Raw genomic sequence first — 26,861 nt, 5'->3', positions numbered from 1 at the left:
GGCCTTGCCATAACATTTTTCAGTTATGCGGCAGAATCGGTCCCTTAGAAATATATTGGCATATTATTTATTTTCAAGTGAAAACCGATGTCACTACTGCTTGACATCAGAGTGTCTGAATCTAAACACCACTTATTAAAATAAGATCATCTGGGAATAAAACGATATAGTGTTACAATTGTAAAACTGCATTTTATTTTTATCATTAGAATGAAGATCCCATCACCTTTAAAAACATAAGTATTATCCTAATAAAATTAGTAAAATTTATAAAACAACTAAAATATTAAATTCTAATAAAGTCAAATTAAGTATACAATATCCGAACAGTATATCTGTTCATTAAAAAATATTATTTGCTAAGCTCGTTCACATAAACCCTTAAAATATCTCAAATTCGATAAACATTGACATATTCCATTTGGAAAAAATAGTAATTAACATGATATTGCTTAACTCTTGCTAGATCTCAAAAGGGTAAAAGAAAATTATGTATACATTTTATAATGAAAAATAATAAATGTGTATATGAACTAGTATGAACATACCATTAACCAGCAAATCTATTTTTGACACAATCAGATATAAAAACCACTTGTAAAATATTTTACTATCGAGACTACTAAAATGAACGACAATTATCCGTAAGAAATGCGCCATTATTTATCACTTCACAGGCTCAACACAAACTAACATATTATAAGCATTCAATAACCATTCTAAACTAAAGACCTCGAAAAAATATTCATGTAAACAAATCGTATATTTAGTTATTTATTGTGCAGGTACTGGAGTTGCACCGTTGCTGAGTTAACTGACATATTGTTTTGAGGAAGTCCAGGGTTTGCAAATATTCTTACGTGGTATAATGTTTGTACAAAATCAGCTGAACATTTATTATCAGAGACTGCAATATGAGTTGCCATATTATATTGAATTTATTTCGAAAACAAAAATATAAGACGCTAAAAAACTTCAAAAATCTAACTTCTACTTTAAGAGTCAAATCAACTGATTATGTACAAGCATATTAATGCGGCACTTGAATGCCATTTTCTACCTAAGTTTATAGATGTCAATTTTTATAAGTAAGTTATAAGATACAATATTTATCCATATTTTTCTGTGTATGGTATATGGATACTTGGCGTTAAAACCTCGCCATTTGAATGGATTTTTATATTCATAGAGGCTTTGAGTTTTAATAGAACGCCGCCCTGATGAACTCCCTAGACATTTCACAAGTCAGACTGGCCCGGCCCTGCGAATAAAATAATCACATATTTACAATTTTAGTGAGAGTTTATTAACAAAAAATTAATAGGTTAAATTAATGAATATGGATCTATGTAACTATTAAACAAAAATGGTGTACTGTATGCATGTAAAGTTTTTGATAATGATTTGAGAAATGGAATTTGACTAATTAAACGAATATAATTGCTACAAAATCAGATTATTAATTTAACTATGATTCCAAATGTTTATGGTTTTTCATAATTAGTTATTCCACTAGCGATGTTATTATTCCTGTTAAAAACGTTACCACTAGCAAATTTCTCTAGTCAAGGATTTTGCACAAAAATTGGCCAGCGTGCCAAGACTAAATTCAAAAACGACGAATGCAAGCCGCATATCCAGTCTATACCATAATATTAATTCACATTTATTTTTACCTATTTAGATATAAAACTGTCAGAGACAAATTTTGAAGAAATACTCGAGAAGACTATATTATTTGCAATTACTTGAGAATGTTAAGTATTACACACACATTGATGCATGTTTAAGAAAATATACTTTATACAATTGATTTAAATTTTAATGTTTCCATTGTTTGTATTTTGATAAATATATTTCCAATTCAGCATCGATTAACACAAAGTGGACATTTAACTCAAAAATGTATTATACAAGATGCAGTGCATAAGCAAGCATTTGAAACAGCTGTCATGCTTAAAGTGAAAACAAAACGTGATGCATGATCGTGAATATGATTGTTGAATGAAAGTGACCAATGTGAGTCTTTTTTAAACTAATCTCTAGTCTGCAGCGTATTGTTAGTTGAAAATTGTAAATTTATATAACATAATCCAGTTGAAAACCTGGCGGTAAGGAAAAGGTCTAATAAGAACAGTTTGCGTCTGCGCTGATGTGTATAGTGTTGGCACACAACGCCAGTAGCGCTTGCATCACCTCTCGATTTGCCAAAAAGACTTCGAGACATGAAAGCATAACTCCAGTACTATTAATTAATTAAAAGCTCTATTATTTTTACACAAAACCAAAAATCAAAAATTACAACACGGTCAAACGATAGTCTGTTGTCGGTACCTTCTGGGTTTGACCCAGCGCGGCACTAAGCACATCGATAAGAAGAACTCTAAGCTTGCTTAAAACATTAGGTACATTGGGTCACGTGGTTCGGTCGCTGCTGTCGGGTCCGCAAACGACCTCTTCGTTCGCTTTAACAATGATTTTCTCTTGAGCGATGTTTTTGGCGCTTAGCACTCGCGGACACTTGGCCCACGTCCCGCCGATGTGGCCATTATTACTGATGCCCATCGCCCTTTCTTGCAATCCTTTAAATGCCTTCGAAGGTAATATGTCGTAATCGTCTATTGATGTGTCCAAGTTTACCATTCCCCACGTTTCGTAATATTTATTATAGTCATAATAGTAATTTCCATACATATCATGAGGTGTTCCGGATGGCGTTGAATCAGTTGTCGACGAACTCACTGTATCGTACTGATCCATATCTTCCTGCAAAATTCGCAAAGCTGCTGCGCGCAATTTTTCCATCGGCAACTTTCGAAGAGTTCGGCCTTTTTTACCGCGCAAAAGGCTCTGAATTAATTCGGTTAGTAACCGTTCATTGACGGTTGGCGATGCGGGCGATGCTAGACCGCTCGAAGATGATAAACTATCAGGATCACTACCTGAATATTGTGAAAGAAGTGGTAAAGACAATTGTTCGCGTTTGCCAAATACTGCTTCAGAATCCACAGATCGTGTCGAATCGCTACGTACTGAAAAATCACGTCGTAAACGAGGTTCCAAAGATTTTTGTTCCTTCAGAGAATCATCTGGTTCTTCATCAGTCTGATCGCCGGTTTCACCCTGCAATAATTTGAATAATCGAGAATGTGTCGCTGCTCTTTGGTATTTATTCATTTTACGTAGTTCGGGGAATGAATCGTATTCTGTGTCTGTTTCTGAAATATGCCTACTTATATCTGATGTAACACCCGAATCCACTTCTTCCTCTGAGTCTTCTTGAGATTTTTTATTTAATGTAGATAATACTTTCTTGCTATGACTTTTCGAGAGTATGTGATTGCTGAAAGATTTTTCTAACATAGATGTTACGCTTTTCATTGACTTAAGACTGGATCTAGATGAATTTCTATTTAAACTTTCATTATTTATGCTGTCCTCAGATGTGTTATTTGTTTTCTTATTCTCTGCAACATTATTACTTTTCTGTTCATTTTTTCTAAATGCATTGTTATCTGTATCACTATCACTATCTTCACTTGAAGAACTACTACTGCTTGTTGAATCGTCAGAATCATCATCTGAATCCTGTGATGTGTTATCAACATGTGATTGTACATTATTTAATTTCGATGCTTCCTTTTCAAAAACTACATTACTAACTTTTCCGTTTGCATTTTCATTTTCGGATTCTGAATCTGATTCTGATGATGATTCACTAGTTTCATCACTATCGTCATCTGAAGAGTTTTCTTCGGTTGAAGTTATATTCCTAACATTGATATATATGCAGTTAGAGTAGATTCCCAAAAAATAGAAACATCACTGTACAATTTTTTGCCCTTCACTTCTTATAAAATTTAGTTTCAAAAAGCTCATTACATAAGTTTTCAGTTTTATTTTTTTCAAATTATACTTGTTAATAATATGATAATATCTCTTTATAAAAAATATTTATGAGAAGTAATGTAATGCAAATGATTTAAAAAAATTTAATTTTATAGTGTATTAGTATGAAAGTTAATAGATATCTAAAGAATACATGTATTGGTTTCATAAATACATAGTATATACAATATAAAGTATATAATTGATTTTTACAATAATTTTTTTTTAAATTGAAATTGATGGGCAATTGGTTGCCAACATCTGCTTTGGAATTTATTCGAGAAACGCCGAAGCAGTCATAAACATTACACAACCGAAAGAAGATTGCAGACAAATCAGGTACATTTATGTACACGAATTCGAAATGGACCTATCTAACTAGTTGCTTTTTAAATTAAATGCAAAGAAAAGGAAATAACAAAAATTAGTTTTACGCATTAATAGTACTACTGAGATTTGGTTATATATTTTTCATTGATATTTAAATAGCAATCAGAACTATTCTTAATGTAGGTACTACGAGCAGTTGGTTTTAGGTATTTTCTACTACCTTGCTTTATTTTAAGACAATCTAAAGATTGTACTTTCTTACACACCTAATTATGTTGTGATATATTGCAAGTCTCTTACCATTGCACTACCAATGATTGAAATAAATAAACGGGTCAATATATATATATATATATATATATATATATATATATATATATATATAAATTTACTTACTGTCGGTTTGCAGAAGTGTACAATTCAACTTCAGGCATAAATATTTTTTCAATATGCACTTTTATATATAAGTAATCATTAAAATTTGGTCAATCTGAATTTTTTAATCCAACTCAAAAAAGTAACTAATATAAGTCAATATGTAATTATTTACAAATTTAGATCAAGTTTAAAAAACAAGACTGTGGTCTTTAGTATGCAAGTATACAAGCAATGCCAAAAATTCTAATTAGAGTCTAATCATAACTTTTGGCATTGCTTGCATACTAAAACCCACAGTCTTGTTTCTAATTATTAGACAGAATATTTTCCACTTTCATACAAGTGAGTATTCGTTAACTTCTTAGAATTTTTTAAATTGTCTATTTGATTATATTGAACCGTTTGTTATGCATTTGCTAGAATGACTTTAATATTGTTGTCTTTTTTAATGGAAACTCTAATGTTCGGTAAGGGTTACTTGTACTGGGACCGATTCTACCTCATAATAGAAAAATGTTATGGCAAGGCCATGTAGCGCTCCAACTTCCATACATTATGCTACTGAATCATACTGTATACTGTCAAAATGTCATGTATTTGCTGTGCATTCGGGCGTTTTACGCATAAACTGCAAAGTCACTCATATGTTATGGAGCTGAGTCAGAAAGACCCTGTTATCTAAGATCGTTTTTTGACATTTGTGCGGTTTCTAGGTTAGGTTTTCTATCTAACAACCTGAGAAATACGCCTGACTGCACACTAACCACATGACTTTTGTCAATATTTTGTACGGTAAGTTTTTCAATAAATGGCCTTGCCATAACATTTTTCTGTTATGCTGTAGAGTCAGTTCCTTAGAAATATATTGAAATATTATTCATTTTCAAGCAAAACCGGTGTCACTACTGCTTGATATCATAGTGTCTGAAGCGGGCATCAAACCTGCAATCTCCTTGGTTATAATTTAAAGTAATCTAAACACCAGTTAATAAAATAAGATCACCTGGGAATAAAACGATATGGTGTTACAATTGTAAAACTGCATTTTATTTTTATCATTAGAATGAAGATCCCATCACCTTTAAAAACATAAGTATTATCCTAATAAAATTAGTAAAATTTATAAAACAACTAAAATATTAAATTCTAATAAAGTCAAATTAAGTATACAATATCCGAACAGTGTATCTGTTCATTAAAAAATATTATTTGCTAAGCTCGTTCACATAAACCCTTAAAATATTTCAAATTCGATAAACATTGACATATTCCATTTGGAAAATATAGTAATTAACATGATATTGCTTAATTCGTGCTAGATCTCAAAAGGGTAAAAGAAAATTATGTATACATATTATAATGAAAAATAATAAATGTGTATGTGAACTAGTATGAACATACCATTAACCAGCAAATGTAATTTTGACACAATCAGATATAAAAACCACTTGTAAAATATTTTACTATCGAGACTACTAAAATGAACGACAATTATCCGTAAGAAATGCGCCATTATTTATCACTTCACAGGCTCAACACAAACTAACATATTATAAGCATTCAATAACCATTCTAAACTAAAGACCTCGAAAAAATATTCATGTAAACAAATCGTATATTTAGTTATTTATTGTGCAGGTACTGGAGTTGCACCGTTGCTGAGTTAACTGACATATTGTTTTGAGGAAGTCCAGGGTTTGCAAATATTCTTACGTGGTATGATGTTTGTACAAAATCAGCTGAATATTTATTATCAGAGACTGCAATATGAGTTGCCATACTGTAATGTATTTATTTCAAGAACAAAAATATAAGACGCTCAAAATGTTCAAAAATCTAACTTCTACTTGAAGAGTCAAATCAACTGATGATGTACAAGCATATTAATGCGGCACTTGAATGCCATTTTCTACCTAACTTTATAGATGTCAATTTTTATAACTAAGTTATAAGATACAATATTTATCCATATTTTTCTGTGTATGTTATATGGATACTTGGCGTTGAAACCTCGCCATTTGAATGGATTTTTATATTCATGGAGGCTTTGAGTTTTAATGGAACGCCGCCCTGATGAACTCCCTAGACATTTCACAAGTCAGACTGGCCCGGCCCTGTGAATAAAATAATCACATATTTACAATTTTAGTGAGAGTTTTATTAATGAACAATTAATAGGTTAAATTAATGAATATGTATCTATGTAACTATTAAACAAAAATGGTGTACTGTATGCATGTAAAGTTTTTGATAATGATTTGAGAAATGGAATTTGACTAATTAAACGAATATAATTGCTACAAAATCAGATTATTAATTTAACTATGATTCCAAATGTTTATGGTATTTCATAATTAGTTATTACACTAGCGATGTTATTATTCCTGTTAAAAACGTTACCACTAGCAAATTTCTCTAGTCAAGGATTCTGCACAAAAATTGGCCAGCGTGCCAAGACTAAATTCAAAAACGACGAATGCAAGCCGCATATCCAGTCTATATCACAATATTAATTCACATTTATTTTTACCTATTTAGATATAAAACTGACAAAGACAAATTTTGAAGAAATACTCGAGAAGACTATATTATTTGCAATTACTTGAGGATGTTAAGTATTACACACACACATTGATGCATGTTTAGGAAAATATACTTTATACAACTGATTTAAATTTTTATGTTCCCATTGTTTGTATTTTGATAAATATATTTCCAATTCAGCATCGATTAACACAAAGTGGACATTTAACTCAAAAATGTATTATACAAGATGCAGTGCATAAGCAAGCATTTGAAACAGCTGTCATGCTTAAAGTGAAAACAAAACGTGATGCATGATCGTGAATATGATTGTTGAATGAAAGTGACCAATGTGAGTCTTTTTTAAACTAATCTCTAGTCTGCAGCGTATTGTTAGTTGAAAATTGTAAATTTATATAACATAATCCAGTTGAAAACCTGGCGGTAAGGAAAAGGTCTAATAAGAACAGTTTGCGTCTGCGCTGATGTGTATAGTGTTGGCACACAACGCCAGTAGCGCTTGCATCACCTCTCGATTTGCCAAAAAGACTTCGAGACATGAAAGCATAACTCCAGTACTATTAATTAATTAAAAGCTCTATTATTTTTACACAAAACCAAAAATCAAAAATTACAACACGGTCAAACGATAGTCTGTTGTCGGTACCTTCTGGGTTTGACCCAGCGCGGCACTAAGCACATCGATAAGAAGAACTCTAAGCTTGCTTAAAACATTAGGTACATTGGGTCACGTGGTTCGGTCGCTGCTGTCGGGTCCGCAAACGACCTCTTCGTTCGCTTTAACAATGATTTTCTCTTGAGCGATGTTTTTGGCGCTTAGCACTCGCGGACACTTGGCCCACGTCCCGCCGATGTGGCCATTATTACTGATGCCCATCGCCCTTTCTTGCAATCCTTTAAATGCCTTCGAAGGTAATATGTCGTAATCGTCTATTGATGTGTCCAAGTTTACCATTCCCCACGTTTCGTAATATTTATTATAGTCATAATAGTAATTTCCATACATATCATGAGGTGTTCCGGATGGCGTTGAATCAGTTGTCGACGAACTCACTGTATCGTACTGATCCATATCTTCCTGCAAAATTCGCAAAGCTGCTGCGCGCAATTTTTCCATCGGCAACTTTCGAAGAGTTCGGCCTTTTTTACCGCGCAAAAGGCTCTGAATTAATTCGGTTAGTAACCGTTCATTGACGGTTGGCGATGCGGGCGATGCTAGACCGCTCGAAGATGATAAACTATCAGGATCACTACCTGAATATTGTGAAAGAAGTGGTAAAGACAATTGTTCGCGTTTGCCAAATACTGCTTCAGAATCCACAGATCGTGTCGAATCGCTACGTACTGAAAAATCACGTCGTAAACGAGGTTCCAAAGATTTTTGTTCCTTCAGAGAATCATCTGGTTCTTCATCAGTCTGATCGCCGGTTTCACCCTGCAATAATTTGAATAATCGAGAATGTGTCGCTGCTCTTTGGTATTTATTCATTTTACGTAGTTCGGGGAATGAATCGTATTCTGTGTCTGTTTCTGAAATATGCCTACTTATATCTGATGTAACACCCGAATCCACTTCTTCCTCTGAGTCTTCTTGAGATTTTTTATTTAATGTAGATAATACTTTCTTGCTATGACTTTTCGAGAGTATGTGATTGCTGAAAGATTTTTCTAACATAGATGTTACGCTTTTCATTGACTTAAGACTGGATCTAGATGAATTTCTATTTAAACTTTCATTATTTATGCTGTCCTCAGATGTGTTATTTGTTTTCTTATTCTCTGCAACATTATTACTTTTCTGTTCATTTTTTCTAAATGCATTGTTATCTGTATCACTATCACTATCTTCACTTGAAGAACTACTACTGCTTGTTGAATCGTCAGAATCATCATCTGAATCCTGTGATGTGTTATCAACATGTGATTGTACATTATTTAATTTCGATGCTTCCTTTTCAAAAACTACATTACTAACTTTTCCGTTTGCATTTTCATTTTCGGATTCTGAATCTGATTCTGATGATGATTCACTAGTTTCATCACTATCGTCATCTGAAGAGTTTTCTTCGGTTGAAGTTATATTCCTAACATTGATATATATGCAGTTAGAGTAGATTCCCAAAAAATAGAAACATCACTGTACAATTTTTTGCCCTTCACTTCTTATAAAATTTAGTTTCAAAAGCTCATTACATAAGTTTTCAGTTTATTTTTTTCAAATTATACTTGTTAATAATATGATAATATCTCTTTATAAAAAATATTTATGAGAAGTAATGTAATGCAAATGATTTAAAAAATTTAATTTTATAGTGTATTAGTATGAAAGTTAATAGATATCTAAAGAATACATGTATTGGTTTCATAAATACATAGTATATACAATATAAAGTATATAATTGATTTTTACAATAATTTTTTTTTAAATTGAAATTGATGGGCAATTGGTTGCCAACATCTGCTTTGGAATTTATTCGAGAAACGCCGAAGCAGTCATAAACATTACACAACCGAAAGAAGATTGCAGACAAATCAGGTACATTTATGTACACGAATTCGAAATGGACCTATCTAACTAGTTGCTTTTTAAATTAAATGCAAAGAAAAGGAAATAACAAAAATTAGTTTTACGCATTAATAGTACTACTGAGATTTGGTTATATATTTTTCATTGATATTTAAATAGCAATCAGAACTATTCTTAATGTAGGTACTACGAGCAGTTGGTTTTAGGTATTTTCTACTACCTTGCTTTATTTTAAGACAATCTAAAGATTGTACTTTCTTACACACCTAATTATGTTGTGATATATTGCAAGTCTCTTACCATTGCACTACCAATGATTGAAATAAATAAACGGGTCAATATATATATATATATATATATATATATATATATATATATATATAAATTTACTTACTGTCGGTTTGCAGAAGTGTACAATTCAACTTCAGGCATAAATATTTTTTCAATATGCACTTTTATATATAAGTAATCATTAAAATTTGGTCAATCTGAATTTTTTAATCCAACTCAAAAAAGTAACTAATATAAGTCAATATGTAATTATTTACAAATTTAGATCAAGTTTAAAAAACAAGACTGTGGTCTTTAGTATGCAAGTATACAAGCAATGCCAAAAATTCTAATTAGAGTCTAATCATAACTTTTGGCATTGCTTGCATACTAAAACCCACAGTCTTGTTTCTAATTATTAGACAGAATATTTTCCACTTTCATACAAGTGAGTATTCGTTAACTTCTTAGAATTTTTTAAATTGTCTATTTGATTATATTGAACCGTTTGTTATGCATTTGCTAGAATGACTTTAATATTGTTGTCTTTTTTAATGGAAACTCTAATGTTCGGTAAGGGTTACTTGTACTGGGACCGATTCTACCTCATAATAGAAAAATGTTATGGCAAGGCCATGTAGCGCTCCAACTTCCATACATTATGCTACTGAATCATACTGTATACTGTCAAAATGTCATGTATTTGCTGTGCATTCGGGCGTTTTACGCATAAACTGCAAAGTCACTCATATGTTATGGAGCTGAGTCAGAAAGACCCTGTTATCTAAGATCGTTTTTGACATTTGTGCGGTTTCTAGGTTAGGTTTTCTATCTAACAACCTGAGAAATACGCCTGACTGCACACTAACCACATGACTTTTGTCAATATTTTGTACGGTAAGTTTTTCAATAAATGGCCTTGCCATAACATTTTTCTGTTATGCTGTAGAGTCAGTTCCTTAGAAATATATTGAAATATTATTCATTTTCAAGCAAAACCGGTGTCACTACTGCTTGATATCATAGTGTCTGAAGCGGGCATCAAACCTGCAATCTCCTTGGTTATAATTTAAAGTAATCTAAACACCAGTTAATAAAATAAGATCACCTGGGAATAAAACGATATGGTGTTACAATTGTAAAACTGCATTTTATTTTTATCATTAGAATGAAGATCCCATCACCTTTAAAAACATAAGTATTATCCTAATAAAATTAGTAAAATTTATAAAACAACTAAAATATTAAATTCTAATAAAGTCAAATTAAGTATACAATATCCGAACAGTGTATCTGTTCATTAAAAAATATTATTTGCTAAGCTCGTTCACATAAACCCTTAAAATATTTCAAATTCGATAAACATTGACATATTCCATTTGGAAATATAGTAATTAACATGATATTGCTTAATTCGTGCTAGATCTCAAAAGGGTAAAAGAAAATTATGTATACATATTATAATGAAAAATAATAAATGTGTATGTGAACTAGTATGAACATACCATTAACCAGCAAATGTAATTTTGACACAATCAGATATAAAAACCACTTGTAAAATATTTTACTATCGAGACTACTAAAATGAACGACAATTATCCGTAAGAAATGCGCCATTATTTATCACTTCACAGGCTCAACACAAACTAACATATTATAAGCATTCAATAACCATTCTAAACTAAAGACCTCGAAAAAATATTCATGTAAACAAATCGTATATTTAGTTATTTATTGTGCAGGTACTGGAGTTGCACCGTTGCTGAGTTAACTGACATATTGTTTTGAGGAAGTCCAGGGTTTGCAAATATTCTTACGTGGTATGATGTTTGTACAAAATCAGCTGAATATTTATTATCAGAGACTGCAATATGAGTTGCCATACTGTAATGTATTTATTTCAAGAACAAAAATATAAGACGCTCAAAATGTTCAAAAATCTAACTTCTACTTGAAGAGTCAAATCAACTGATGATGTACAAGCATATTAATGCGGCACTTGAATGCCATTTTCTACCTAACTTTATAGATGTCAATTTTTATAACTAAGTTATAAGATACAATATTTATCCATATTTTTCTGTGTATGTTATATGGATACTTGGCGTTGAAACCTCGCCATTTGAATGGATTTTTATATTCATGGAGGCTTTGAGTTTTAATGGAACGCCGCCCTGATGAACTCCCTAGACATTTCACAAGTCAGACTGGCCCGGCCCTGTGAATAAAATAATCACATATTTACAATTTTAGTGAGAGTTTATATTAATGAACAATTAATAGGTTAAATTAATGAATATGTATCTATGTAACTATTAAACAAAAATGGTGTACTGTATGCATGTAAAGTTTTTGATAATGATTTGAGAAATGGAATTTGACTAATTAAACGAATATAATTGCTACAAAATCAGATTATTAATTTAACTATGATTCCAAATGTTTATGGTATTTCATAATTAGTTATTACACTAGCGATGTTATTATTCCTGTTAAAAACGTTACCACTAGCAAATTTCTCTAGTCAAGGATTCTGCACAAAAATTGGCCAGCGTGCCAAGACTAAATTCAAAAACGACGAATGCAAGCCGCATATCCAGTCTATATCACAATATTAATTCACATTTATTTTTACCTATTTAGATATAAAACTGACAAAGACAAATTTTGAAGAAATACTCGAGAAGACTATATTATTTGCAATTACTTGAGGATGTTAAGTATTACACACACACATTGATGCATGTTTAGGAAAATATACTTTATACAACTGATTTAAATTTTTATGTTCCCATTGTTTGTATTTTGATAAATATATTTCCAATTCAGCATCGATTAACACAAAGTGGACATTTAACTCAAAAATGTATTATACAAGATGCAGTGCATAAGCAAGCATTTGAAACAGCTGTCATGCTTAAAGTGAAAACAAAACGTGATGCATGATCGTGAATATGATTGTTGAATGAAAGTGACCAATGTGAGTCTTTTTTAAACTAATCTCTAGTCTGCAGCGTATTGTTAGTTGAAAATTGTAAATTTATATAACATAATCCAGTTGAAAACCTGGCGGTAAGGAAAAGGTCTAATAAGAACAGTTTGCGTCTGCGCTGATGTGTATAGTGTTGGCACACAACGCCAGTAGCGCTTGCATCACCTCTCGATTTGCCAAAAAGACTTCGAGACATGAAAGCATAACTCCAGTACTATTAATTAATTAAAAGCTCTATTATTTTTACACAAAACCAAAAATCAAAAATTACAACACGGTCAAACGATAGTCTGTTGTCGGTACCTTCTGGGTTTGACCCAGCGCGGCACTAAGCACATCGATAAGAAGAACTCTAAGCTTGCTTAAAACATTAGGTACATTGGGTCACGTGGTTCGGTCGCTGCTGTCGGGTCCGCAAACGACCTCTTCGTTCGCTTTAACAATGATTTTCTCTTGAGCGATGTTTTTGGCGCTTAGCACTCGCGGACACTTGGCCCACGTCCCGCCGATGTGGCCATTATTACTGATGCCCATCGCCCTTTCTTGCAATCCTTTAAATGCCTTCGAAGGTAATATGTCGTAATCGTCTATTGATGTGTCCAAGTTTACCATTCCCCACGTTTCGTAATATTTATTATAGTCATAATAGTAATTTCCATACATATCATGAGGTGTTCCGGATGGCGTTGAATCAGTTGTCGACGAACTCACTGTATCGTACTGATCCATATCTTCCTGCAAAATTCGCAAAGCTGCTGCGCGCAATTTTTCCATCGGCAACTTTCGAAGAGTTCGGCCTTTTTTACCGCGCAAAAGGCTCTGAATTAATTCGGTTAGTAACCGTTCATTGACGGTTGGCGATGCGGGCGATGCTAGACCGCTCGAAGATGATAAACTATCAGGATCACTACCTGAATATTGTGAAAGAAGTGGTAAAGACAATTGTTCGCGTTTGCCAAATACTGCTTCAGAATCCACAGATCGTGTCGAATCGCTACGTACTGAAAAATCACGTCGTAAACGAGGTGCAGATTCCAAAGATTTTTGTTCCTTCAGAGAATCATCTGGTTCTTCATCAGTCTGATCGCCGGTTTCACCCTGCAATAATTTGAATAATCGAGAATGTGTCGCTGCTCTTTGGTATTTATTCATTTTACGTAGTTCGGGGAATGAATCGTATTCTGTGTCTGTTTCTGAAATATGCCTACTTATATCTGATGTAACACCCGAATCCACTTCTTCCTCTGAGTCTTCTTGAGATTTTTTATTTAATGTAGATAATACTTTCTTGCTATGACTTTTCGAGAGTATGTGATTGCTGAAAGATTTTTCTAACATAGATGTTACGCTTTTCATTGACTTAAGACTGGATCTAGATGAATTTCTATTTAAACTTTCATTATTTATGCTGTCCTCAGATGTGTTATTTGTTTTCTTATTCTCTGCAACATTATTACTTTTCTGTTCATTTTTTCTAAATGCATTGTTATCTGTATCACTATCACTATCTTCACTTGAAGAACTACTACTGCTTGTTGAATCGTCAGAATCATCATCTGAATCCTGTGATGTGTTATCAACATGTGATTGTACATTATTTAATTTCGATGCTTCCTTTTCAAAAACTACATTACTAACTTTTCCGTTTGCATTTTCATTTTCGGATTCTGAATCTGATTCTGATGATGATTCACTAGTTTCATCACTATCGTCATCTGAAGAGTTTTCTTCGGTTGAAGTTATATTCCTAACATTGATGTCTCCACTTGAAATTTTTCTTGTAATCGTACATGCTACGTCAACTGTTTCTGAATTTGATTTTGATAAAGGACACTCTAAAGTAACTGATACATCGGGACTTTCACTTTCGAAACTCTCATGATTCATTTACTTTTTCCAACTGTTATTGTTGTAACATCCTCATCATTTTCGGAGCGACTGAATTTTAATTTTAGCGGCAAGCATACAGTTACGGTTGATGAAGCAGTATCTGCTTCGTCATCATCATCATTTATATCAGTATCATCTAAAGCATTTACTATAGTCGTTGAGCAATCGCTTATAGTCGTGCAAGCGCTATCTGTACGTACCCTGTGTTGCTGAGAATCAAGATAATTAGATTCACTCTCTTCTAAAATCATGCTTAATTGATGAGGAACGATAAAAGGTTCTTCGCCCAAGGTACTTTCATCTGAAGATTCGCTATCTGTCGTTTCTGTAACTGATTGTTCCTCTTGTATGCTAATGTCTTCAGCTGTAGTTTGTTCATCTTCGTTATTAAGCAATTCATTTGTGGTTGTTTCTTCGCCATTCGAACTTACTTTATCATCACTTGCACTATTCTCTTCATTTTCTTCGTTAACGTTATCCTCATCGACTATTTCAATTTTATTTGAAATGCCTTTATCATTGGAATCCTCAGTTTCTTTATGTTCAGTTTCGGACTCATCTGAGGAACTTTCAGATTCCTTCTCGGTTGTATCTTCGTATTTTGTATTATTGTCAGATGCTTCTGATTGTTCGGATTGTACATAATAAGTTGTTTCGTCTTCGGTACAACTTTCCGGCTCTGTTTGGTAGTAATATGGCGGATACATTGGAGGATAACCGTAGTAACAATAGTAGCCGTAGGGATGCATCGGCCAGTACTGTGCTGTCGCATCGACATCAGATTCCTGATAGGAGCCGGTGTCATCGGACGTTGGCTGAGCATAGGATTCAGGGTTTGCATAGTAATAACCCCAATATGGATCTTGAGACCAACATGGATCATAATTTTCCCAGGGTTGGCCGCCGTACACAGACGGCTCGCAACCATCTGGAAGCGTGCCTTCGGCTATAACAGATCAAAACGACAACAATACCCTCTTAAAATGTTAGACAAATCAATTTTATACTGTTTTAATACTACAATATACATTTAATATATAGATACTTGTAGAGAAATTTGTATATAAAAATAAATTCATTATGTTAAGCGATAAAAAAAAACACAAAGCCAAGTCGGCGATCGCGATGAGAAACTTCGACTAATTGTAAGTAAAATCGCTGGAGTCGTGCGCGCGTCTATTGTTTTATTCTGAAGTTTAGCATCGCCTCGCATAGGATCACATGTAGTTAATCATAACGCACCATGGTTAATGATCGTTAACCGTTAAAAGCAATCCCCATAACCGTTTCAATATTGGTTGCATCAAATGGCCACACTGTGATCACAGTCAATCCGAGTGATTTCAAAATATGTCAAAGATGCAAGGGTCGATTTGCCAAATAGTGTATTTCACTTTAAACTATTTAAATTGTGTTGTGCAACTTTTCACTCATCCGTATCCATACCATGTTAGCCACAGCTAGCTTAGAAAACAAACATGACAAAAAGTCACACAACATCCGCACAATCATATACAATATCATGAATCTGAATACGGATTTTAATAAAAATAATTATATTAGATAATAAATAATGTCGCTTTTATACATGAATTAAACAAATTGACCCAATTGACTATGACATGACAATGAAACGAATATTAACACGTGAAAATTACTCAACTGAATAAACGTCTTAGCATTCAAATGCAGTATAAGGTAAACAATACAAATAATGAAAAACATTCTATATGATAGTAACATTCAATAATGTTTATGATAAACTTGAGAAGATGAAAGAGATCATATATATATAATCAATAATTAAGAATCAATCTTTTATTATTTATGGCCAATCCGAAAGTAAGTCGAATCACATTGGCGATCGACAAATTGTTTTGTAAAATTTTGAGAAATATTATTCATTAAAATAATTTTGATACTTAATATGTAAAGATTATACCAACCGTAGTTTTCGGGCTCAGTAATGGCTTGCAAAATTTTAAATGAGCGTCCAGGTATGTTGCATCCAGTATATTTTCTAGGTTCTAGTACCTTCTGTTCGCTCGGTGGTATGTAGGGCTTTGGCGAAGTCGGATCCACTAAAAAATTATGTCAGTTAATAGAAATAACATTTTATAAGTTTATTTGATAAACTTAGATTTGATTTCCAACAAAATAAAAATAGCTGTTTATTATTCAAACTGTCAGTATACATACGCATAAGAAGTTTTAATTTATTAAACTAACCTCCTTGTGGTTTTGGTGGCTTAACAGGACGTGTCTGCCCTTTAGGTCCTGAAAATGCAAAGCTATACAGTACGTGTAATAAAATGATTATTAACATTTAATGCAAATCCTCCGTCATAAAAAAGGAGTCTCATTCCGAAACATATGTTCATAACAATCACATATTTAAATTTTCCAACTCCTTACACGGAGGGTGTGATGTGACAATCAATACGGAAACATGCTCTTATTGCCATTATCAAAAGAACATAAACAATATAAACTTCAATAACAGTTTGTAAACCTTCATCCTGACAAGCATCTGCTTGGGTGCCCGTCATGCACTGCAAAACTCTGAATGCTTTCGATGGAATAGCGGCGCCTCGAAATCTGGGCTCTTCTTCAGTATGCAAGTACTGTTCCTCATCGACTATGCAGTGGAAGATTTTATTTCAATAGATTATGTTATGATACCTACTATTGTTTTTAAGTAATTTTTCACATTATTTCATAACGTGTACTTTATGATGTGAAACTCCTTAGAACAAGAAAAGAAAACAGAATTTTGAAAACTCATTGAGATAACATAAGAAAACATCAAGGTAGGCAATGCCGTTGGCAAATGTCAGAAATAGACATATTAAACAATAGTCAGGGTGTATAAGAAAACACTATATAAAGAGATGAACAATGTGCAGTATTCATTACTAAAACAACTTTTTCAATTGGCCATATCTGCCTTGCAGAATCTCAGACACCAGAATTTTTAAGAAGTTTCACCTATATCTCATTTCATTACATTTTTTTTAAAATTAACAACTCATACTTCATTTACTCTATTCTGAAGCAGTAAATAAATTTTTATAAGCCAATTAATTTTGATAAATTAATATGAAATAATATCTTTTATCTCACCATGCGCTTTAAATTGATCCATAAGCAGTTTGTCATCTTCTGCCAATTGTAATTTGCGCATTTGCTCAGATGGAGGCTGCTCATACTCGATTGGTACAACCACGGTTTTGGGTTTAATATCATCGTAACCTTCAGTAGTCTGTTGTAGAAATCTAAAAGCGCGAGATTGTGTAGGCGTACCCGAATTATTTTTTCCCCAACCAACTGGCGTCTGATTAGTCACTCTGTAATCAATAATATAATATCGCTTAGTATGCTCATATTATTTTTACAATATAGGAAACCTATTTATAAATATTCGTACTCAGGTGTTCTTTGTTTCGGTGGAGTATTTCTATCAGATCTTTCAATTTTAATTGGAACCACTCGAACTCCTGGTTTGTTAGCTCCAGGTGTTTGTGGAGTCGTCGGTTGTGAATTATCTCTTCCTTCAACCTTTTAACAATTATTTCATATAAGATAAAATATGAAATCAATATTATCTAGCTATTGAGGTATTAAATTAATTTAGTAAATGCTAAAACTTTATTTATAAAATAAATACCTGCATCGGTACAATATGCGTGGAGCTTGGCCGCACATTAGCATCGTCATTTTCCTCACGATTGACCCATGGAGGAGCAACATCTTGTTGCGCACTTCTTGATCCTTGATGCATCCACGGAATAGGAGGAGATTGTAATTTGGGCATTTGCTGCACGGCTGGTATTACCAGAGAACCTACATTCTGATCAATTGGAGGACTCCAACGCGGAGTCTGTTCTGAAGCCCGCTGAGCACTACGAGCCGGCGGAAGTATAGGTGGAGGTCTAACCACCATCGCAGGTTTAGAAGCAACTTGAGGTTTCGGTGTAAGCTGCGTTGGAGTAGTTCCTGGACTGTTAGAAGTTTGTGGTGTAACAAGACCTGATTGCGGGCTATAAATCGGTGATTGCGAAGTACTTATCGCTGGATTTTCAGACGAATCTTGCGGTCCTGGTGACTGCTGTTTTTGAAGACGTGACGGTCTCATCAAAATTGGTGGAGGTGGTGGAGCTCTTGATGGAGCTTTTGGTCTTGGTGCAGGAGGATTGGATGGAAAAACTTGAATTGGCATTTGAGGCTGCATTGCGGCCAGTGCCGATGGCGGCAAAGGCTCACTGCTATGGGCGGCCAAAGGCGACGGTTTTGGAGTTTCGGTCACTCCTTCGCTTTGAGCGTTTCGCACTATCCGTCGTGCCATTCGAGGAGATCGAATTTGCGACAAATCGATACCACCCGGAGTGTAGGTGAAAGGCTTCTTGTCTTTTGTCAGCATTGCATTTTGTACACATAGAGGCGGTTCATTAGATCTTTCTGGAATCTGAATTGAGCATTAAAGTAATTCGTTAAGGATAAAAAGTATGGTACTTCCAAAAATTAAGAAATCTATGTGAAAGGAGTAAAGACATTCGGATAAACAATAACGCGTATGATGCCATGATTATCATAAGAGAATTCAAAACAATTCGTCGAAAGTACGGATTGTTGATGATTCATAATTGCGCGATTGCTCTGTTTACAAGTAGTCGGCGAGTGGTGATCGCGTTGCGTTACGATGACGTTTGGATGCATTCACAGATTCTATTATTAAAAAGAATTCACTTAACACGTCGCAACGGAGCAAAATTTAGATGTTGCAATACGCGACACGGAACTAAAATAGACGTATGAAAATATTCTTCGAAAATAAAATTATTTTCTCCAAGCCTATTTATTTTTATTTTTATTAAAGGCATCCAAATCGTGACTATATTGAAACCCGAAACTAATAGACTAGTCGCAGATAAAAATCATAATGATTTTGTTAAAGAAATTATTTTATTTATTATTAAAATAAACATTTTTATTTGAATAATATTGAAAAATATATAATATTAGAAGTGAGGGCAGTTTTACCAATATTGATGTAGTTTCAATTTTGTAATATTCTAACGATATCATATATGAATAAATAAATATAACTGAAGTAATTTCTTACCTCTGAAGGTAGTCTCTTTGCAGGTACACTTGTAACCATTGGTGGCGGAGGCGGCGGCCCTGCAGCACCATTACTTCCAGTTTCATTGCTAGAATAGTAATAAATAAGAATAATTAGAATAATTTAGTTTTTCATATTAAAATATTATTGGTATGAAAATAACTTATTGCTTCGATTAAAATACACATGTTATGTTTACTGTATGTATATTAGAATATTTAATTAGAACCTGTAAATAATATTTCTGCAACTAGGGGCTGCTTATAGATACATATATAGTAAGTAGAGTATAGATACATATATAGTAAGAAGAGTTGTTGACTGAAGTATATATTTTTTATTATTTACTATCGTTTACAAATTAGAAGAAATAAAACTACAAACTACATACAGATAACTTCTGATGAAAACTAAAGTGCACATAAAGTTAAAATTAATAAGAATATAATAATAAACATTCATCTTGGTTTTTCGAGAAAATATAAATATATATGTTTATCTACACATATATACACATAAAGGTGTCGAAAGGCTTAATACGTTTACATAAATATTTATGGATTTTTATTTCACGTCTATGATCTATAATATAGATCGTAAAAATCCCAGCTACTTGATATTTGTAGAAATGTGATTTTTTGCTGTTTTAAAATTATAATAATTTCAATAATCATATATATATATATATATATATATATATATATATATGACCTATTTTTTATGCTTTTATAGAGGCTATATAAACAATACATTTTATAATACTTAACATATACTCAAAAATTATATTAAAGTCTCGTAAACTAAACAACAGTGCTCAGAACCAAAAACACTAACAACAACAAAAATGTTTTTTGTCGTGGATTTTCCAACAATGCCGTTTATCTCCCGATAGCGTGGACGTAAGAATCAAGGTGATGACTGGTTATACATCTTTCACCCTCTACTTACAAATATTGTTGTTAAAAAATGCATAACTTTACTTATTTTTGAGATATTGGTGGTGGACCTTTAAACTCTGCCACTCTGTATTGTGTAATTGTGTTTTGCTTAGAACAAAGAATCCAAAATAGCAAAAAAAAAACAAAATTTTAGATCTATGTACTATTCACCTTCAAAACATCTCTTAAGAATATGATCTTGGTTAGAAAATAAGGAAACAAAATTATTACTAATTAATAATATTTTTGAAAAACTTTTTGTTGCTTTTTTTGTATTTTGAATCCTTTTTTGAAGCACCTCTGCACAGAGAAATGTTTTGTATTTCCAGACCACAACCTGCCTAAAAAAGTATACGGTAATTTTGGTGGCCAACGTGTGGTTTTAGCGTAAAATTTTCAAATATCCAGCAGTAACCATTTGAAATTAAAAACATAGGAAAATGTAAAAAAATAATCAAAATCGATTATTACAATTTTTGGGAAAGTTTTCCGCAAGAGCGGTGGCCGATGACCCATCGTTTGGCCATGGGGGAGCGTACAGCGCGCGCTGCCAATTTCTTGAAATAAACGAGCACACGATTTAGAAACGGAACAAATTCTACTAGACAACCGACGCTTTTGTTCCAATATGTCAATCTTACATTGATTATTACTGTATTAGTGTAATTTTTTATTATTTTTCACGGTCATTATGTTATTTTTCTCTTTTTTCCTTCAGCGCGTGTTGAAAATGATCAATCATTGATTGAAAATATATAAACTTATAATGTGACGTTAGTGTAAACTTGATATATCGTTGTTTGAAAACATCTTAGGATTATAATGCTTTTTTTACAAATTATTATCCAAATATAAAAATAAATACTATATGTAAGACACCTGTGAGTATCTTACCATCAGTAATGTGCAAGATTTAGGGCGTGAGTTGACTTCATGTCTATGGTTTTCTTTTTTAATTGATCCACTTATGACCAATATTATGGCAAGGCCATGTTACGCTCCATCTTCCATACATTATGCTACTGAATCATACTGAATACTGTCAAAATGCAATGTATTTGTTTTAGATATAAACTGCAAAGTCACTTGTATGTTATGAAGCTGGGTCAGAAAGACCATGTTATCTAAAATCGTTTTTTTGACATTTGTGCGGTTTCTAGGTTAGATTTTCTATCTGACAATATGAGAAAAATGCCTGACTACACGGCAACCACATGATTTTTGTCAATATTTAGTATGGAAAGTTCTTCATAACATAGCCTTGCCATAACATTGGTCTGTTATGCGGCAGAATCGGACCATTAGTATTATGTTTATATAGTGTTACAACAAATTCATGTATACACATATGTATATGTATACATATATACTTGTTTATAAATATACTAAAATACCAAGTTTATTTTTAGACATTACCATGTAGTATACTATATGCTATTTTATACCCTAGTAATGAGGCTAGTATTCTTTTACTTGAACCTAGTAGAATGTGATATTATGAAGACTTTTTTCAAATATTCGATTGTTTTGGATTGTATTTACACTTACCAAAAAATGCAATAACAGAGCACCCCAACCCAGTTTCTAAGGTTTATTTATAAAATTTCGTACGTTTTTCAGACGAGTTGTTATTTATTTATTGATATATTTATTCTCAAAGTTTTATTATTAAAATGAAGATTTTTTCAAAATTGCAACAATGCTGATTGAAATGCAAAAAGTCATCCACAAAAATTTTATCATATATTCAAACTTAGGCAAATAATACATTTTGAAAATTGATATGACAAAGGTTTTTTTTATTAAAAAGTAGAATTCGTACTTTGCTGTACTTTTTAATTGGTCCCCTCAAATATCTTATTCTAGTAAATAATTATTTAAATATATCATTACTTTTAGTAAAATTGTCATGAAAAATATATCAAATATTGATAGAATTACTCGAACTAAAATCCAATTATTGGATTTAGACATTCTAAGTATTACCAAAAATTTGCTGATGTAATAATATAATGGAATAGAACCAGATATTTAGGAAAAAAATAGGCAAAAAATGGTTGCATTCTAAAAAAGCCCTAGGTAAAAAGTATCATAAGAATAGCTCTTATATCTCTAAAGTACTGATTGCTTGGTTCAACAACAAACAAAAAAATACTAATGTAAACTATTCAATACTTTTGAGTACACCAGTGCTAAAACTTGACACAACTTTTAGAAAACCAGTTTTAAGGTCATAGTATAAATTTTTCACATTCTATGTATTTTGGCTAACAAGAGACTTTCCAAAACACGCCTTTTGGTGGTGGAGATTGCGATAAATATGCCCATGAATGAAAAAAATTTTGTCTACATTTTTAACTGCAAACAAAATTTAATCAGTCGAAATTTATTATTTGTACAACCCATCTAGTCGTTTCTATTCTATGTGAACTGATTCTTACAATTTTTGAATACTGGCAAGTTTATTGATGCAGCAATTACAGATGAGGGCTATTTTCTCTTGGAAACATATTGCAATCTATTTCCAAGCAACAACCGATGTCACTACTACTTTACATCAGGCTGTCCGAGTCGGCTATCTAACCTGGGACTTCTTATTGAAATCACAAAACTCTACCCACTAATATACTGAAGATTACTGAAGAGAAAATAATTTGGAATTTGAAGTATCTCTATAAATATTTACTATATCGATAATCCTCTCAATCTTCCTCAGTGGTCTTCGCGTTGTCCTAGTTAACAAGCACCATCAATTACCCAAAGTGACTCTAATCGTAAAGCCATCAGGACAGCCCTGTATATTTTGTTAAAACAAAACATCAGGAACAGTTTTACGAGATCAGTTCGTATTCAATGTATGGTATATTTTTTTGTCGAATTGGCATTGAGCCAAACGCTCATCGCGGCATTATTATTAGACTTCGGTAGTAGGTCAGATACTAATCTCGTTATACTGCTTCTAATATGTTTTGTCAAATGATATCTAGAGTATTAGTTATTCAGGTGCATCTATAAATTACATATTGTAATTAATGATTATTTCATGAAATCGTAGCAAAACCATGAGGTAAGAGAAAAACGGGCAAATTGAAGGCTTAAAATAAGAACTCGGTTGTTGACCCATTCAGGAAATAACGAATTTTACGATGACTTGGTGCACTCGTAATGATGTTGGAGGATAATCTTATGAAGTTTGTTGTAAATACGTAAATTTCAATACAAATGCAAATATTTATTTGGTAACTGAGAAAGTAGATAAATGGTTTTTATAAGGTTTGAACAGAGTATCAGAAAAAGAATTTATTCAGGCAAATTACTAAAAACTAGGGCTTTCTCGTAGATTAGTGGTTAGAAGTTTGGCTTTCCAACCAGAAAGTTTCAGATTTAATACCCATCACATACCTGATATCAAGCAGTAGTGACATCGGTTTCTACTTGAAAATATAGAGATCACAATATTTTCAAGTGAAAGTGAAAATAGCCCTTACCCCTCATTCCAATAAAAAGCCATTGCTATTACACTTATTCTAAGAATAAATTCAACAAAAAGAGATTGGCCAACTGTTGAATTACCATCTATAAAACCACGTCATTAAGATGCGATCACAACAAGCTTATAGGACTATTATTTTCTGATTGCTGTTAATAATATAAAAAGTAAATTACTAATGCAAAAAATTTAAAAGGAAAATTTTAGACTTCAAAAATCATACTTTTTAAAGGACTAATTTAAATGCATCAAAACCATAGACCTTATATTATATGGAGCAAAATAAGTGCTCAAACATAGAAGGATATGTGACGTCACATGCCTGAGCAAACATTGCCGACGACAATCGCGGACTCTCTCGATTGATCAAATGTCAAATGTCATATGTTTTATTTTAATAATATAATTGTGATGGCTGATAATTTTGTAAGAAATGATATTAATAATATTTATCATAATAGTTAATTTAATTCAAATATTATCTGTGATAGCTTTATTGTAATAATATAATGGCAATTTTGATGGCTGATAATTTTGTAAGAAATGATATTAATAATATTTTCCCTGTGCAAAAAATGAACATAAAATCGAATCCACCTGTTAAAATTGGTTTATATATTATAAGGCCTATGTTAGGCATGGAACATATGACATATGACATTTGATCAATCGGGAGAGTCCACAATTGTCGTCGGCAAAGTTCGCTCAGACATGTGACGTCACATACCCTTCTATGTTTGAGCACTATTGTTCAATTGTTATATAGCACGATACAATAAACTTTTAAACAAATTTTATTTATCTTTGTCAATATTTCATCATCGAACTCTATAGTTTTGCATTATCAAATTGTATACATTTTTTGGTAATAAGTTTGGAAACAAAAGCTTCCGTTGTTTATCCAACATTATATTTATTATTTCGAACTGTAGAAACATAAAACTCTCTATACATAGTACTTGCTGTTTTGATTTTTAGAGTTGTTTTGTTTTATAAATTTTTATTGAACAGAAGAAATATGGCTTAGTAATACTATCTATTGATGTGTGTTATATTTATAATGAAGATACCACTGATGATAACAAATTTCAGTATCAGAAAGATGGAAAGTTTGATAATAAATATGAGTATAAATAACAGACCAAAAGCTTTAAAGCTATAATAAAGTTTTAGAAATAAAGCGAAAAGTAAAAACTACTTAAAATTTGCTCACCAAAAGTAGATACAATAATCCATGATATGGGGATATAGTATATCACTATGATATGTAATAAAAAGATGAGAAATGTTATATTGCTACAAATCAAAAATTTTATGGAAAAGTGAAAAAATATTTTGTATATCCTGCCACATTCGAAGTTTGTTTTCAAGCAATGAAATTTTGAAAAATTGTTGCTTTAACAAGAAGAGTTTCTCAGTTATTAATACATATATCTGAAATAGCTCGTAATATAGTTTACGTTATTCTTTACCAATAGTATACGATGGAGTATAGTGATTACACTACTAAAATAGCTACTAGAATCATTGCATTCAAAGCACAAAAGTTCAACATTTATAATTCACAATATGTATGACTAATGTATTCTGGTTTATAATATATGTATTACAAAACATAAAGCACACCCACGAAACGCATGGACGTATATACATGTATATATATTCATAAGAAAAACATAAATCCGAGATCAAGGACACGAAGTCTCTAGTGAAATTTAAAAATAATTTTTATCATCAAGGATTCACATTAAAGCTAGAATCTTTTAATAGAAGTGATTTTACAATCAATAATTATAGTATTTTATAAAATTTTCTGTATCAACATTCCGGTTTTAAGATTTTTTTATATAATTTTTAGGCAGAAAAATAGAAAATTGAACTTTGGGTTATGATTTTGTTCAATTAATTTATAACCTTTTTAATATATTTTCGATTAAGTTATACCTTAATTGAATGCAGTTTCATCATACATTATTTATATCAACATACAAAAATAATTCAACTAATTAAGTGAGTAAATAAAAACAAATCAATTGAGTATCTTTAACGTAATTTTTATTTCAAGGACCAAATTAATGTAAAAGCTACCAACAAGATTTAATACTTTTTGATTGCGACCTGTCTATATAATGAAGAATTTAACAATTGGTTTTGTAATATTCATCCTATGAAACCCACTAATTGCCCTTTCCTCGTTGTGATATATTTTATACTATGTGTTTGTGTTAGAAGTATTTTTGACTGTTTATTATTATGCAGCAATTCCCTCAAAATGCTACTTTAATTCGAAACCATATTTAAGATCTATAATCTAAGTGAAAATCTGAATCAAACTGGCCTAGGTTGGGATCAAAACCACAGCTCGTGATTGCTTGTCCATGTTCTTACTACTAGACCACGAATTGCTCTCTTTCATTACATAAGTTCGATTGAATTAATCTATTATATTTGTGGTAGATACAGAGACACTCAGATCGAATCCTGGTCACATA

At 32.1% G+C, this 26,861-nt stretch overlaps 2 protein-coding genes across 2 annotated transcripts; both read right to left on the bottom strand.

The window, feature by feature from the left end:
* Positions 1-2,415: 2,415 nt before the first annotated feature.
* LOC113376250 (serine-aspartate repeat-containing protein F-like) lies at positions 2,416-11,820 on the bottom strand. Its single transcript, XM_026616156.1, has 5 exons — positions 11,684-11,820; positions 8,977-9,224; positions 7,872-8,730; positions 3,525-3,772; positions 2,416-3,278 (listed from the first exon to the last, which is right to left on the bottom strand). Exons 1-5 carry the CDS (start codon positions 11,818-11,820, stop codon positions 2,416-2,418), a joined length of 2,355 nt encoding a protein of 784 aa, XP_026471941.1.
* Positions 11,371-24,390, bottom strand: LOC113376249 (bromodomain-containing protein 4-like). Its single transcript, XM_026616155.1, has 9 exons — positions 24,368-24,390; positions 19,942-20,029; positions 18,487-19,284; positions 18,247-18,377; positions 17,943-18,166; positions 17,332-17,457; positions 17,049-17,096; positions 16,766-16,906; positions 11,371-12,155 (listed from the first exon to the last, which is right to left on the bottom strand). The coding sequence occupies exons 1-9, from the start codon at positions 24,388-24,390 to the stop codon at positions 12,133-12,135; spliced, it is 1,602 nt and encodes a 533-aa protein (XP_026471940.1). The 3' UTR covers positions 11,371-12,132.
* Positions 24,391-26,861: the final 2,471 nt, after the last annotated feature.

The sequence above is a fragment of the Ctenocephalides felis genome, unplaced genomic scaffold (assembly GCF_003426905.1).
Source record: "Ctenocephalides felis isolate EL2017-DRISC unplaced genomic scaffold, ASM342690v1 CF-g0.4_SCAFFOLD_01886, whole genome shotgun sequence".
NCBI classification, from domain to species: Eukaryota; Metazoa; Arthropoda; class Insecta; order Siphonaptera; family Pulicidae; genus Ctenocephalides; species Ctenocephalides felis.
The sequence above is the reverse complement of the archived record's forward strand: the minus strand, read 5'-3'. Positions and strand labels throughout refer to the sequence as shown.